The 14,393-nt window shown below is 39.8% G+C and overlaps 1 protein-coding gene across 5 annotated transcripts in view; it reads right to left on the bottom strand.

Annotated features, from left to right (window-relative positions):
• Positions 1-14,393, bottom strand: part of ESR1 (estrogen receptor 1) — a 271,225-nt gene that overhangs the window by 9,654 nt on the left and 247,178 nt on the right. For all 5 annotated transcript variants that reach the window (XM_081945653.1, XM_081945655.1, XM_081945652.1 and 2 more), the window contains one exon: positions 10,075-10,213. In XM_081945653.1, coding sequence (XP_081801779.1) covers positions 10,075-10,213 — 139 coding nt within the window. The remainder of the gene's footprint in view (positions 1-10,074; positions 10,214-14,393) is intronic.

Below are 14,393 nucleotides of genomic sequence, written 5' to 3'. Positions count from 1 at the left end.
AGATGTTCCTATAGTTTGCTATAGATAGAAGATTGCTTAGAAAAAGTTTCAGCCAAATGTCCTATATTACTTAGCTTTCCTCTTTTGCATAGCTTTCAAATCTTGGTTCAAAAATTTCTGTTTGGTGATGTCCCAACACATTACCTACTGTGAGATAGTAAATCACATCATACAGTCGGAGGCAGACATTTCATCCAAGTGAATGAATGCATTTTCTTATACAAAAGTAAATGGACATATTTTAAGTGTGTGGTTAGAGAAGTTTTACAAATAGTTTCTTTCCAAAAAAAAGGGGATGATTAACAGCAATTATTTATGACTTAGACTTCTGAGCAAATATTCAAGTAAGTAGCCAGCCAATGTCTTAACGTTCCTGAAAAAAGTACATTTTTTAAAGACTGAAAACAATCCTTAAAGTAAATCAATGCCTTTGGAAGGAGTTTCTGCTGCTTCAGGGAGTGGTAACGTTTCTATTGAGTCTTCCAACTAGACCTTATTCTGGTACATGATAAATAAATTCTGCAAAATATCATCCAAAGGGCAGAGATTGGGCTGTGTCCGTGTGATCCAGTAACCAGGGAATCGGGTTAGGGTTGTTCACTGCCTAACTCTCTCAAAAGCAGTGTGAGTCTGATCCCTGAATAGATTCACTTTTGCCAACTTGGATGCCTGAGAACAAAGAACAACATAATTCCTTTAATTAGTTGACAGGAGAATGTGGTGGTGGGGTGGTGGGGAACTCCTGCATTGAGTCACTGCTCTGCCTTGCCTATCCCCTGAAAGGATGATAAAAAGATGCACGCCAGCAATTTTGCAACAAGATGGTTTTTATTATACTGCCACCACTCCTAGCTGTTTGTTGCCGTTAGGATGGGAGACTGGGTTAATTTAGGATTGGTGGCTTTCACTGCTTTCAGACTTTTGCAATTCTTCCCAAATGCAGGCGAACCTAGACGTATCGATTTCATGTGTGAAATTGACAATGATTCATTCTATTTCCTTTACTTTTCAGAAGGGGATCAGCCAGTTGCAAAGGAACAATTACTGTTCCAGTGGAGTGGGTGGGTCCCCCTGTGACTCGGGTCCCAAAATGAGGAGAGTAATGGGTGCTTTCATTTCAGGAGCTAAGTGGCAAGACCTCTCATCAGCGGGGAAGCCAGACTACCATGAAATTCAAGTTATCAAATTCTGCAAAAGAAAAGATTGACTTCACTGGGTTTTCAAATATATTGCGGACAAGCATGTAGCTTTTTGGCCTATGTGGAAGCTACTTGGAATTAGGCTCAGTGAGATGCTGCCCACCCATCTGGATAATGAGGTTCTCCTCTTGGAGGTATTTGCATTATCTCAAAACTGTTGCTACAAGAGTGGCAAATACAATTTAAATAAAGATGTTTAAGTAATGCTAATTGTTTTCAAAAGCAATTTAAAAAAAAACCTGGAGATAAAAGCAGTAGACTCGCCCACCTCTTTCTGCAAAAGGGGTTTTAGCAAAGGCAATTCCAAGTCCCAAATCCATTAGTGACAGTAGCAATTTCCACATTCTGGCCACAATTGGGATAGCAAATATTATCTCCGAGAATAAACAGGGAGCAGGGAGAGGAAGCATGAAGACTTTGTAGAAAGTGATCTACAATGACTTGACGTGGGGCAGTGGTTTTCATTCCACAAGAACAGGTACAGTCTAGTTTTATTTCTTTGGCAGCTCATATGGACAGCTCATCCCAAATTAAATGCTTCAAATAAAATATCTCTTCCCACACTGCATTTATTTTCCTAATAAGCTGTTGGTAAACGGGAGACCATATTCATTCTCTTCTTTACATTAAGAAATTAAACTAGCAATATGGTGTTCTTTTACCATAGAACTGGAGGCATTTTAGAGTTGGAATTAGGGTCAAGGGTGATATTTTAAAGCAGCATCTCCCATTCCTACTTTAAAGTTTTCAAACCTCCTCAGAACAGTTTGAATATCCTCCCCTCAAAGGGACCATCTTATCAACAAACTTCAGTAGCATGGTTTTAAAGTGGAAGAAGGATACAAATGCATGCTGAAGTTGCATGCAGTCCTATAAATGACTCACTTGGCCTGAGGGTATGTATGTAATGCATAGGTGGATATAATCTTGAGAGTCTATTTTATACAGGCAGCATAATGGAATAGATTTACAGCACCAAGAAAACTGATGCGAAATAATATGTGATCTTTTGTATTTGGTGTCCTCAAATACTGTGTTAATAGTAGATCAATTTACCCAAGCCTCTAATCCAACTACCCATTGTCTGGGTAGATAAATATAGTAACAAAGCAGTTATAAAATCAATTCTGTATCTTTCTAACTCTCTAAGCTTTTGCCTAAATCTAGGAGAATTGTTTGCAGCTACAGGTGCATTCTCCTTCCATTCCGCCCTCGGGTAGAGGACCTGGTGGTCGCATGGAATAATGCGACTACCGGGGCCTTGAACCGGGTGGCGCCTTTGCGGCCTCTCCGGCGGCAACGATCCACCCTGGCCCCTTGGTTTACCGAGGAGCTAAGGGTGATGAAGCACCACAAGAGATGCCTAGAGAGTCGTTGGAGATCCTCCCGTTCCGAATTTGACCGAACACAGGTACGAACCCATTTAAGGACGTACCTTGTGGCATTGAGAGCGGCCAAATGTCAATATTGTGCCGCTCTCATTGCATCCGCAGAGAACCGCCCTGCCGCCCTGTTTCGGGTGTCCCGCTCCCTCCTGTTTCAGAGGCCGCGGGAGGCCCCTTTACAGGGTAGGGCAGAGGAATTTGGGAAATATCTGCAGGATAAAATCGCTCAAATCCGGAAGGATTGGGTCCCTTTCAGTGGTCTAGTGGAGACGTCCATGGCGAGTCTTGAGAGACCAGTCTGGGAGGAGTTTGACTTGGTTGCCATCGAGGATTTGGACAGAATGCGTGGACGACTGCGACCTACCACAAGTTTACTGGACCCGTGCCCCTCCTGGCTTGTACTGGCATCCTGGGAGGTTACACGTGACTGGCTCCTGGGCCTAGTGAACGCTTCGTTGGGTGAGGGGTCTCTTCCGGCCGCCTTGAAAGAGGCGGTGGTGAGACCCTTGCTCAAGAAGCCTTCCCTGGACCCTACGGAGCTGGCCAATTATCGTCCTGACTCCAACCTTCCCTTTTTGGCGAAGGTTGTAGAGAGTGTGGTGGCTTATCAGTTTCCACGACATCTGGAGGAAAATGATTATCTAGACCCGCGCCAGTCCGGCTTTCGCCCCGGGCACAGCACGGAGACGGCCTTGGTCGCGTTGGTGGATGATCTCTGGAGGGCCAGAGATAGGGGTTGTTCCTCTATCCTGGTCCTATTAGATCTCTCGGTGGCTTTTGATACCATCGACCATGGTATCCTGTTGCACCGACTGGAGGGGTTGGGGGTTCGGGGCACCGTTTTGCGGTGGTTCGGCTCCTACCTTTCCGGCTGGACGCAACGTGTGTTGGCAGGGGAGCAGAGGTCGACCCTAAGCCCCCTTACTTGTGGGGTGCCACAGGGGTCGGTCCTCTCGCCACTCCTGTTCAACACATATATGAAGCCGCTGGGTGAGATCATTCGTGGTTTCAGGGTGGGATATCATCTGTACGCTGATGATACTCAGCTGTACATTTCCACCCCGAACCACCCCAACAAGGCCGTCGAAGTGATGTCCTGGTGTGTGGAAGCCGTATGGGTCTGGATGGATGACAACCGACTCAAGCTCAACCCCTCCAAGACGGAGTGGCTGTGGGTTCCGGCCCCCCGGTTCAACCAGTTAATTCCATCTCTGGCCATCGGGGGTGTACAACTGGCCCCCGTGGAGCGGGCGCGCAATTTGGGCGTCCTCCTGGATGCCCGGCTGTCCATGGATGACCATGTGACAGCCGTGGCAAGGGGGGCGTTCCACCAGGTTCGCCTGGTGCGCCAATTGCGCCCCCTATTGGACCGGGATGCCTTACGCACAGTCACTCATGCGCTTCTCCAGGTGCCGTCCACCAGACAGTGTCGGGTGGCGGCGCCTAGGAGCAGAGCCTTCTCTGTGGCAGGCCCAGCCCTGTGGAATGACCTCCCCCCGGATATCAGGACTACCTCTGACCTCCGCTCCTTCCGTGCAAAGCTCAAGACCCACCTTTTCCAAGTAGCTGGCCTGGCTCAACCATAGTTTGATCATATCGCTCCTGACGGGTTTTTAATCTTGTAATTTTACTTTGGGATTTTAAATTGCAATCTTAATTCTATTTCCATTTATCTGTCTACCTCCTCCACGTATACGTCTATATTTATATGTATGTACTGTCTATATTTGTATTTTATGTGTTTTTATTGTACGCCGCCCCGAGTCTTTCTGGAGAGGGTGCGGCTAACAAATAAATTATTATTATTATTATTATTATTATTATTATTATTATTATTATTATTATTATTATTTAGAAAATCCTAAGTCTTTTGATTTGACCATGAGAAATTAGCTTTTATGAAAATATATACAGTGGTGGGTTCAGCCAGTTTGCACCTATTCAGGAGAACTGGTTGTTAACTTTCTAAATAGTTCGGAGAACAGGTTGTTGGAAGAAATCTTATTTTTTTCCCCCATTTTACAGGGCTAATCCTGTAAGGAGCATAGGAAGAAAACATTCTGGTGTTGTTTCTAACCTAAGCTTTATTGCCCTATTTACAGAAACTGCCTCTCCAGTTAACCTTATTACATTGTAACAGCTAAGGTGAAGTGCCCATCGACCTGAGTGACGTTGAGTTGGCCACGCCCACCCAGTCACATGACCACTGAGCCATGCCTACCCAGCTCGTCATTAGGGCAGAGAACTGGTTGTTAAATTATTTGAATCCCACCACTGATATATATGGATTTAAAAATGAATCAGTCTTCATAAAAATCTTAATGTTTTAGGGGAAACATTTTAATATAATGTGATTAGTCTATGTAATCAACAGTTTATTAGCATACCATAATGCCATAATTTGACATTATGTTAGAAAAACATGAGTTAGGGTCAGTCAAACATCTTACAAATTTAAAAAGCTCAAAAATAACAGATGAATATGTTATCAATGGTTTAGGTAAGAGAATTCCTGGGACTTTTATTATATTTGCAGATGACATGTTGCAGTGGCTAATACCTTGGAAGAAAAAAGAAGATTCAAATCTAGACTGGCTTAATCACTGGCATTTAAAAATATACCTATAAAAGTCTGCCTTCTAAATATGGACAACTAAAACCCTATGTATAGGTTGGAGGTGGGGGCAGGCTTTGAAATAGTGCATGTGAAAGAGATCTGGGTATTTTGATTAGGAAATTCAATATAAGCCAGCAGTAGGATACAGCTGCTAAAAAGACCATTGCTGTTTTGAATAACATTACCAAGAGCACAGAATTGGGGCCTCGGGAAAGGAATTGTTCCACCCATCCCCTACTCTTTCCTAGTCAGATCCCACTTGCTGCATCCAATTTAGAGGAGGGCTATGAAAATAATAAAGACCTTGTTATCTTACCCTATCAGGAATGGTAAAAAGATTTTTTTAATACAATATATGTTTAACTGACAGAAGAACTAACTGATGGATGACATGAGAGAAGCTGAAGGGTTGTCACATAGAAGAGGGAACTTCTCTATCGTCCTAGATACAGTGGCTTAAACGACAGCAAAGTTGGTTCAGGTCCAATATGGGGGGTGGGGAGACATTCAGATTGTATGAGTTGTCACCTGGCACACCAGACTGCCACTTGAGGTGGTAAAATCTCCTTCCCTGGAGGATTTCAAATAGAAGCTGGATCTGTCAGAGATGCTGTGTTGGTGGATCTTGCATTGGCCAGGAAGTGGGACTAATTAACTCTCAATTCCATGAGTCTCAATAAAAGTCTGTGGGATAAGGATTACGTAGCACTGAAGTGCTTTGCTATGAGTGCAGGATCATTGACATGGAACAAATCAAAGCACCTGATTAGATGGGAAATGATAGGTGGGAGATTATTACTGATGAACAACACAGCATTATGAAGCCTTCAGTTTTCTTCATGACTTAACATGGTGTTGCTGTAAAGATTTTCTTGGAGTAATCTCGAACAGACATGCTAGCTGGTACATTCCAGATGTGCTGAGGTTACAATTGCCAGATTTCCCAACCATCCTGGCCAATATTCTGATTGGCTGGGAATTCTAGGAACACTAATCCCCACACATCCAGAAGGGACCAGGGTGGGAAAGGATAATATATGTTAATGGGATGAATCACTGCAATCTCTCTGTTTTAAATCAGGGTAGCAAGTTTTCAGTTAAATTTATAGCAACTTTTGGCTATAATTTTGGCACAAATTAAGGGTCTCATGCAAGGTAGGGAATAGGTTCAACTACACTAAAGCATGAAAGAAAACCAAAAATTGCTGAGAGAGAAGTGGCAGGTTGGATCGATAATTTATTTTATCTGAGAATTTAAAAAAAACTGTAGAATTGAGGCATTAGTCAAACCAGTCCAGTTTTTCTTTCCATAGAGACAGTAAATTGCTATTCCATCTTTAGAGGCTAAGCCTGGTTATTGCTGACAAAAGTATTTCCTTTAGAAATGAGACAGACATATGGCATTTGATGACAAGAGATGGGCGGTCCATCACAACATATCCACAACATTTAAAAAATACTGCCTTTTGGCAAGTGTTTCTCGTGTTGTTCTCATCAATACCACTCTATTTTGCTTTTACTGAGTGATGTTTTATAAATAGACCTTAACAAAATTGCCTCAAAATCTGAAATAGCAACTTGGAACATAGTCAAGGTAGGAAGTGAACTTCTTATACATTGATTCCTGAAGAATTGGTATCACTGGTCAGAGTTTGGGCAAATGGAAAATTAATAGCCTTGGGTTTTTTAAAATCAATATTTTTCTTCACAATAGAATATAACACTCACTATAACATCATATTTCCTCAAAAATAAGCATTCCTGTAATCAATATTGCTTACTTCTTGTTTAGTGTGCTTAAGAACTGCAGTCTGAATATGAACCTAGTCTTCATTTAAAAAAAAAAGCTTTGTACCTTGTTTTCAATGCCAATACGCACAGGGGAAAAATGTCTCAATGGAAAGTTAGGCAAGGTTTAATTTTTCTTGAAAAAATAAATATTTATGTTCCCTCTCCTGCCATACTGTCTTTCATATAACTACTTTTTCACTAGAAGACAATATTATTCCAGGAATATATTTCAGTCCATTATCAGGTAGTGATCCAAAAGCAGAAGGATGAAATATTGTTGGCTAAGTAACAATGCACTCATAACTCCATTTGCACAAAAGTAAGTTGCACTGATTTCAATTAGATTTGCTGCTCCAGAAATCTGCTTCAGACATTGACCTAGATATTGCAAATCAAAAGTTTTTTTCTATTCATTCTGTTCTCCACTAACTTAGGTTCCATTAAAATTAAATCTATAGTGCCTATCTTGGTTACAGACTAGCAAATTTATTATGGCATAAGTTCTCACAAGTCACAGCCTACATTTGAAGTTATCAGATAATATTTCATAGCAATCATCAAAGACATTTGAGTATTCCTGGGGTGTCATGTGAATGACTATCTTATCAAGGGGTAATTCTGAGGAAGAACTGATTGTAGAGGCTCTTTCACCCAAAATTACATTCCTTTGAATCCACACAATAGGGTTGTTGTCTTGCCCTTCATGGGAAGTGTCCCCTTACCCATATACATCATGGCAGCTGTAATGAGCAGAAGAAGTTGCCCTTAGGAACAGGAGGAAGAGTCGCAATCAAGATAATGATCAGATAAAAGAAATTTGAGACCAAAGCAAAGATGTGATTTGAGAAAAGGTCCTTGATATGATTGTTCCTAGTTTTCTTAAAGATAAAGGCAGGATAGGGGGAAGCACATTCAAAAGAGTTACTTTGAGGTACGATTGGCGGTGTATAAATTTTATAAATACATGCATACGTGAAATAAAGGCTCAGCAGGTCTCACAGAAGAAAGAAGTCTCAGAGCGATAAACAGTTTATGCTGTAACTTTTCTAACACAAATATCCTTGCAAATGATTTTTCTCAGGTGGAGAATTCTTTTCACCAAGCCTGCTGGGATGGAGCAGGTGGTGTTTTCAACATGTCAAATATTGCCAAGTGAAGTTCAAGAACAAATCTCCTATTTTCATAACAAGACAGCTGACAGACAGATGGATGGCCCTTTTTACTTCCCTTTTAGATATCCACATAAAACCATTTATATTTTCACATAAATCCATCGTGTTATGTTTTACATAATATGCTGGGTGGAGAAAATTAAAACTATTAGGCAGTAATTTTAATAATAATTTCTGAAATGGAACTTCCCCTCCCCCCAAAAAAATCACAGAATAGAATAATGGCTCCTGACTCATAATTTAGATCATTTGGAGTAATAGGGGGAAAAAAGATATTGTCAAAAGAGAAAAAAGCATGGGGGACATTTTCTTTCTTGTTTGAAAGCTTTTGAGTACTAACAAGACAGAGAAATGGTTTTAAAATATGTAACAAATAATGTATTGTTGCTTCACTTCCAAGTCAAAAATCCTATCTTTGCTCAGAATTGTATACCACATACCATGAAGAAATTTTCTCTGGGGTTTGAACCTTCTTAGCCGCTTTTGATCTCTGCAGTGGTGTTTTCTTGTAAATAGCATTTTAAACAATATTAGTCTTTAAGACTTGGGAACCACATTTTCTTGATTATTTTAATTTGAATTTTTATAGTTTTAAATCACAAGATGTTTATTAGTATTATGTTTTATGAATCATATTGAATTCCTTAGCTATCAAATTTTTTATACTATATAAACTCAAAATTTGTATCTTTTAATATTGGTTGTAAACTGTCTTGAAAGAATTAACCACTGAAGTGCAGAGAGTGGTTGAGACAAAGGATTGGCATTAGTATTCCTACAGTATACTGTATTCCGATATATACCCTGCTTGGCCTTATTTTTAGGGAGGTCTTATTCTTTTTGAGGTGCAGGAAGCGATGAGTGGGGTCACCCCATGGCTGCTGCTGTGTTGCAATATTTTTGGCTTATTTTAGCACATGGGCTCAAAAGTCCGATTTATTCCGGGAGATCTTATTTTGGGGAAAACAGGGTGTATATGTGCGTATATGTGTGTGTGTGTGCACGCGCACACACACACACACACATGCACACACCCCGAAAATAAGACCTCCCCAGATATCTATCTATCTATCTATCTATCTATCTATCTATCTATCTATCTATCTATCTATCTATCTATCTATCATCTATCTATCTATTTATCTGTATATCTATCTATCTATCTATCTATCTATCTATCTATCTATCTATCATCTATCTGTATATCTATCTATCTGTATATCTATCTATCTGTATATCTATCTGTCTGTCTGTCTGTCTGTTCTGTCTGTATATATATCTTGAAATTTCAACTTTATTATGGCCAACAGCTATTATAAAATATTAGAATGTCAAAGGTTTTTCAAAAGTCACCTGATAAAGAGGGGGAAATGTACAAAACCAATCAGAGTATAGTTGACAACTGCCTTTTCTGGCACTAATAATCAAAATAATAGGTGAAAGTTATGAGAATATATAATAGGTAAACTAATCCTAATTATTTAAATATTATGGCTGCCCATTCCAATATGCTATGAGCAGTTTACAGCTTCCTCAGAAAGACACTACATAAAATTAAAGATACAATGCATAGACTCAAAATAGACCCATTATACAATTATCCTATATAAAATATACTAGGTGGTGCATAAAATAAGAAAGTATCGGTTCATAAGAAAGAGAATTTAAAAAGACAGCCACAAAACAAAGGCATAAACATAAGTGATTCACTATTCAAAAAAAAAAGTTATTACAAAGGAGTTTAAGATGCTTGCATATTTTAGCAGGTGTTTTTATCAAGTAACCCTTCTTTCCTTTTGCTATAGGATCTCACCAGCAGCAAAATGGAAGGTCAAAATGATTGCAATTATATTACATAGCATGGCATTTACAACAACAACAGCAATATCATTACCAAATTGTAGACTAACCTGTCCAGCAATAAGTTGGGGGCAAACAGCAGCTTTCCTGGATGCTCCACAGATCTCCACACTAGGCCAATCATCAATATCTCTAACCAGGCACATTCTAGTAGATGAACTTGATCATGGAGTGTTAAGTCCACAAAGCCTTAAAAAATGGAAAGGCAGGATTTATTAGAACATTTTATGAGAATTATGAGGTCTGTGCCAAACTGCAAAGCTTTGGTTGACTCCTTCAATTGCAACAGGTTCATGGATCAAAATGAAAACCACTTTGATGTAGTGAATTGGATCAGGGAGGCACAAATAATTGGTAAATATATATGAAGACTGGTAATTTGACAAGTTGTTGCTTTTTTGTGCTTTAAAAAAGTAGAGAAAGAAATCATACATCTTATCACAGAATCATAGAGCTGGAAAGGACCTTGGAGGTCTTTCAGCCCAACCCCCTCTTCAAGGTAGAAGACCTTATGCCATCCCAGTCAAATGGTTGTCATCTATTTTTGAAAACCTCCAGTGATGGAGAATCCACAATTCGGAGAGGCGAGCTATTCCACTGATTAATTTTTCTTGTGGTCAGAAAATGTTTCCTTACTTCTAGATCTCTCTTTAACAAGCTTCCATCCATTACTATTTGTTCTGCCCTCTTGTGCTTTGGAGAATAAGTCTATCAATTCTTCTCTGTGATAGCCCTTCCAGTACTGGAAGACAGTTATCATGTTTCCCTTAGTCTTTCTCTTTGATAGACTAGATCAGTGATGGATAATCTTTTTTGGCTCCCATGCCAAAAGCAGTAGGAGCACAGGGGGGTCATGCACAGTCATGCCACACCCATAATGCTATGTGTGCGACACCCTTCCCCCCATGGGCATGCGTGCACAACCAGTCCCCCCCCATTTTGGGTGTGTTTTTTTTTTCACCCTCCCCAGGCTCTAGAGGCTTTCTAGAAGCCTAGGGAGGGCAAAAACATCCCCCCCCGGAGGCTACAGGAGCTTCAGGGAAGCCTCCTGAAGGCTCCGGAGGGCAAAAAATGGACCTACGGGGAACCTGGAAGTTTGGGAATAGTGATTTCCGGTTTGGCCGTAGGGCCAATTTTTGCCCTTCTGAGCCCTCAGGGAAGGCTCCTGGAGGCTCCGGAGGGCGAAAAACGGTTCCTTCCTGAATTTCTGGTTTGCCTATAGGGCCAGTTTTTTGTGTTCTGGAGGGCAAAAAACAGCCTCAAAAGAAGGCCAAAATCAGCTGGCCAGCATGTGCATGCACACTGGAGTTGACAGGGCAACTCCTCGCATGCCCTAACAAATGGCTAACATGCGTGCCATAGGTTCGCCATCACGGGGCTAGATATACCTAGCTCTCTCAACCGTTCATCATACAATTTCACCTACAGACCCTTTATCATCTTTGTTACTCTTCTCTGCACGCTTTCCATGGTTGTGATGTAAACATTACAAGGCAATTTCCTGTTTTTATAATGAAATCCTAAACAAAATGTATAGTGGAATAATAGTACTTCTACATTTCAAAACTATTATGTTTTACAATTACTTACCATTCTAATGTCTTAAACCATGTATTTAGAATAAAGCATGTATTGTATGCAAATACCCAAGACTAGCAAGTGCCCAACATGGAATTATGTCTGTCTGCATGTACACACATTCATGTACATGCCAGGCCTTATAAATTTATGACTTTTATAATTAGACAATCAGAATTTATTTTTCAGCTAGGAAAAATATGATTTTTTTAAAAAAAAAATCCTTTCTTTCTGCCCACTTCCTAACACTGTTATGAAGAAAACACAAATATTTGTCTAGAAGTAAAGAGAATCTTACTGAAAGATCAACTTTCCTGGTTAGCTTCTTGGGGATCAACAGAATACACTCTGGAGTTCACAACAGGAGAAGATATGGATTCTGTTTATATATAAATATAATATTTTGTGTGTGTGTGTGTGTGTGTGTGTGTATGTACTGTATATGTATATGTGTGTGTGTGTGTATGTATATATATATATGTCTTCAGGCTGGTGTTTTCAGCTTAAAGTGTGATCGGAGCTGCCGTCTTTCTATAAATCTTGGTGGGTGGGTGTGGAGTGCTGGCCTTGTTTCAGTAAGTGGATTGATTGGATGTGTGGCTGTATCATGATTGGTAGATTGGTGCTGATTGGTGCTGGCTGTGTGTCCATTGTTGTTTTGTGTTGTAACGGCCTGGGTAGTGGGTAGGGCTCGTTTGTTAACTAGGGCTGGTTTCCAGATGTCTGGTAGGCGGGAGGTATTGTCACGTTTATTATGGAACCTATCAAAATAGAGAAACACCCCCACATGTATAAACGTGACGAACTGAGTGGTCTCCAAGTATTGGATTTACCACAATTAAGGATATATCTCACATTCATGGTAGATCCTATCCACAGGTCCTTGAATTAAAAATAATTATTAAAAATAGTCAAAGCAGTGTGGAATATTTGAATACAGATACATGTATTCTACGTCCTGAGCAGAAGTTGGATTATTTTGAGGACTGCTATATTTCCCCACAAAAGCTAATTCTCCATGAAGGTAGAACTGTTGAACATATAGTCCTTGTTTAGCAACTGCCTTGTTTAATAAGTTTAATTTGCAGTTATGGCTCCGATGAAACATTATTTTTACAACCTTCATAAGTCTTTAAAACAAAAGAAAGCTGAAGTAAAATCATAAGCACAATCACAGTTTCACTTTGCTTAATGACCAGGTTGCTGCTTCCAATTGTGATCACTAAACAAGGGCTACCTATGCAAGAATGGAACAAACAAGTTTATGCAAAAAGGAAAACAATCTGTCTAATGTGAGACACTAAAAGGCCATCCTTACATTATTTGATAATAAAAATATAACTTTAAGGTAAACCAGAATGTAGCCAAGTCAACAGTATCTCATGTATCTAAGTCTTGTATAGATTCCTGCTATAGATTATACTTGAATGTTATGCTGATTAGAAGTTTAATAGGACACCTGTAATTGATTGCTCAGAGTTGTTAGTTGCGCAATTGATTGCTAAAACTCTAAGTTCTACAATTGATTGCTTAGAACTAGGAACAGGATGCTCTGATTAGATCTGAGAACTATATGTCTTCATCCAGGAACTGGGAACAAAGCATTCTGCTGGACGATAGGAACTGTTCCTTCTTCTATTTGGAGCTTAAACTGATGAAATATTTTTTGAACTAATCTGTCCATTCTGGTATATGTAGATAAAAATACAGGTATTCCTTTTTCTTTTTCTTCTTCCTCTTCTTTTAAATACTGTTTTCTAGTATATCTAGAGAGTATAACAGATGAACAGTATGAATTTCAAAAACATTACTGAAATTCCACACAGATATTAAATGAATCCTCACCTATTGTACGGCAACTATTCAACAACAAACTCTTCAATCAATGAGTTGTAATAAGAGATTGTATTCAATGAATTTTGAATTCAGATTAACATAAATGAATCATTGTGCAATGGTTTTGTAAAACAATGTATTCAGCAGTATAAAATTGAATATCAATTATCAAATTAGTAGCATTCATGAAAGATACTTAAAAAGATTTGGTAGGATTAATGAACATGAACATTGGCAAATGTTCCATTGGCCCATTGGCAAAACCAGGGACTTATGAAAAACTGTCAAAGGGGGGCAATAAATTAATAGTGCATGTGAGATGACTTTTCCAGTTTGACTTCTGATCTGCAAATGAGCCATGAATATGAATCTTATATAATTTTATAATTGTATAAATTTTATAATTTGCTATTGCTTTCCCCCAAAACAGGTTTCCCTCCACCCCCCTTGGGTACAGATAGGTGAGGCAATACCAAATGGGTAGTCCTTGACTTACGACCACAATTTCTGTTACTAAGCGAGACATTTGTTAAGTCACATTTTACAACCTTTCTTGCCACAGTTCTTAAGTGAATCACTGCACTTGTTAAGTTAGTGACACAGTTGTTGCACACAGCCCTCCTGAGCTCCGTTTTCACTGGCAGAGGGTTGCGGAAGGTTGTCCCAACGGAAAACATAGACCAGGAGCTTGTTTTCGCTGGCAAGTGCCAACACAAATGACATCAAGCTGGCCACACCCTTTGCCCACCCACCCACCAGCCCTCTGAGGTCAAACACAACCCTGATGTGGCCCTCAATGACATCGAGTTTGACACCCCTGAATTAGATTGTAAGCTGACCAGAGTTGTACAACAATGAGATGGCCAGTGAATACATTGATTTTATTTTATTTATTTATTAAATTTGTTAGCCGCTCCCTCTCCACAAAGGGACTCGGGGCAGCGTACAATAAATA

The sequence above is a fragment of the Natrix helvetica genome, assembly GCF_964273705.1.
Source record: "Natrix helvetica genome assembly, chromosome: 2".
NCBI lineage: Eukaryota > Metazoa > Chordata > Lepidosauria > Squamata > Natricidae > Natrix > Natrix helvetica.
This window is presented reverse-complemented; position numbering and strand designations above follow the sequence as displayed.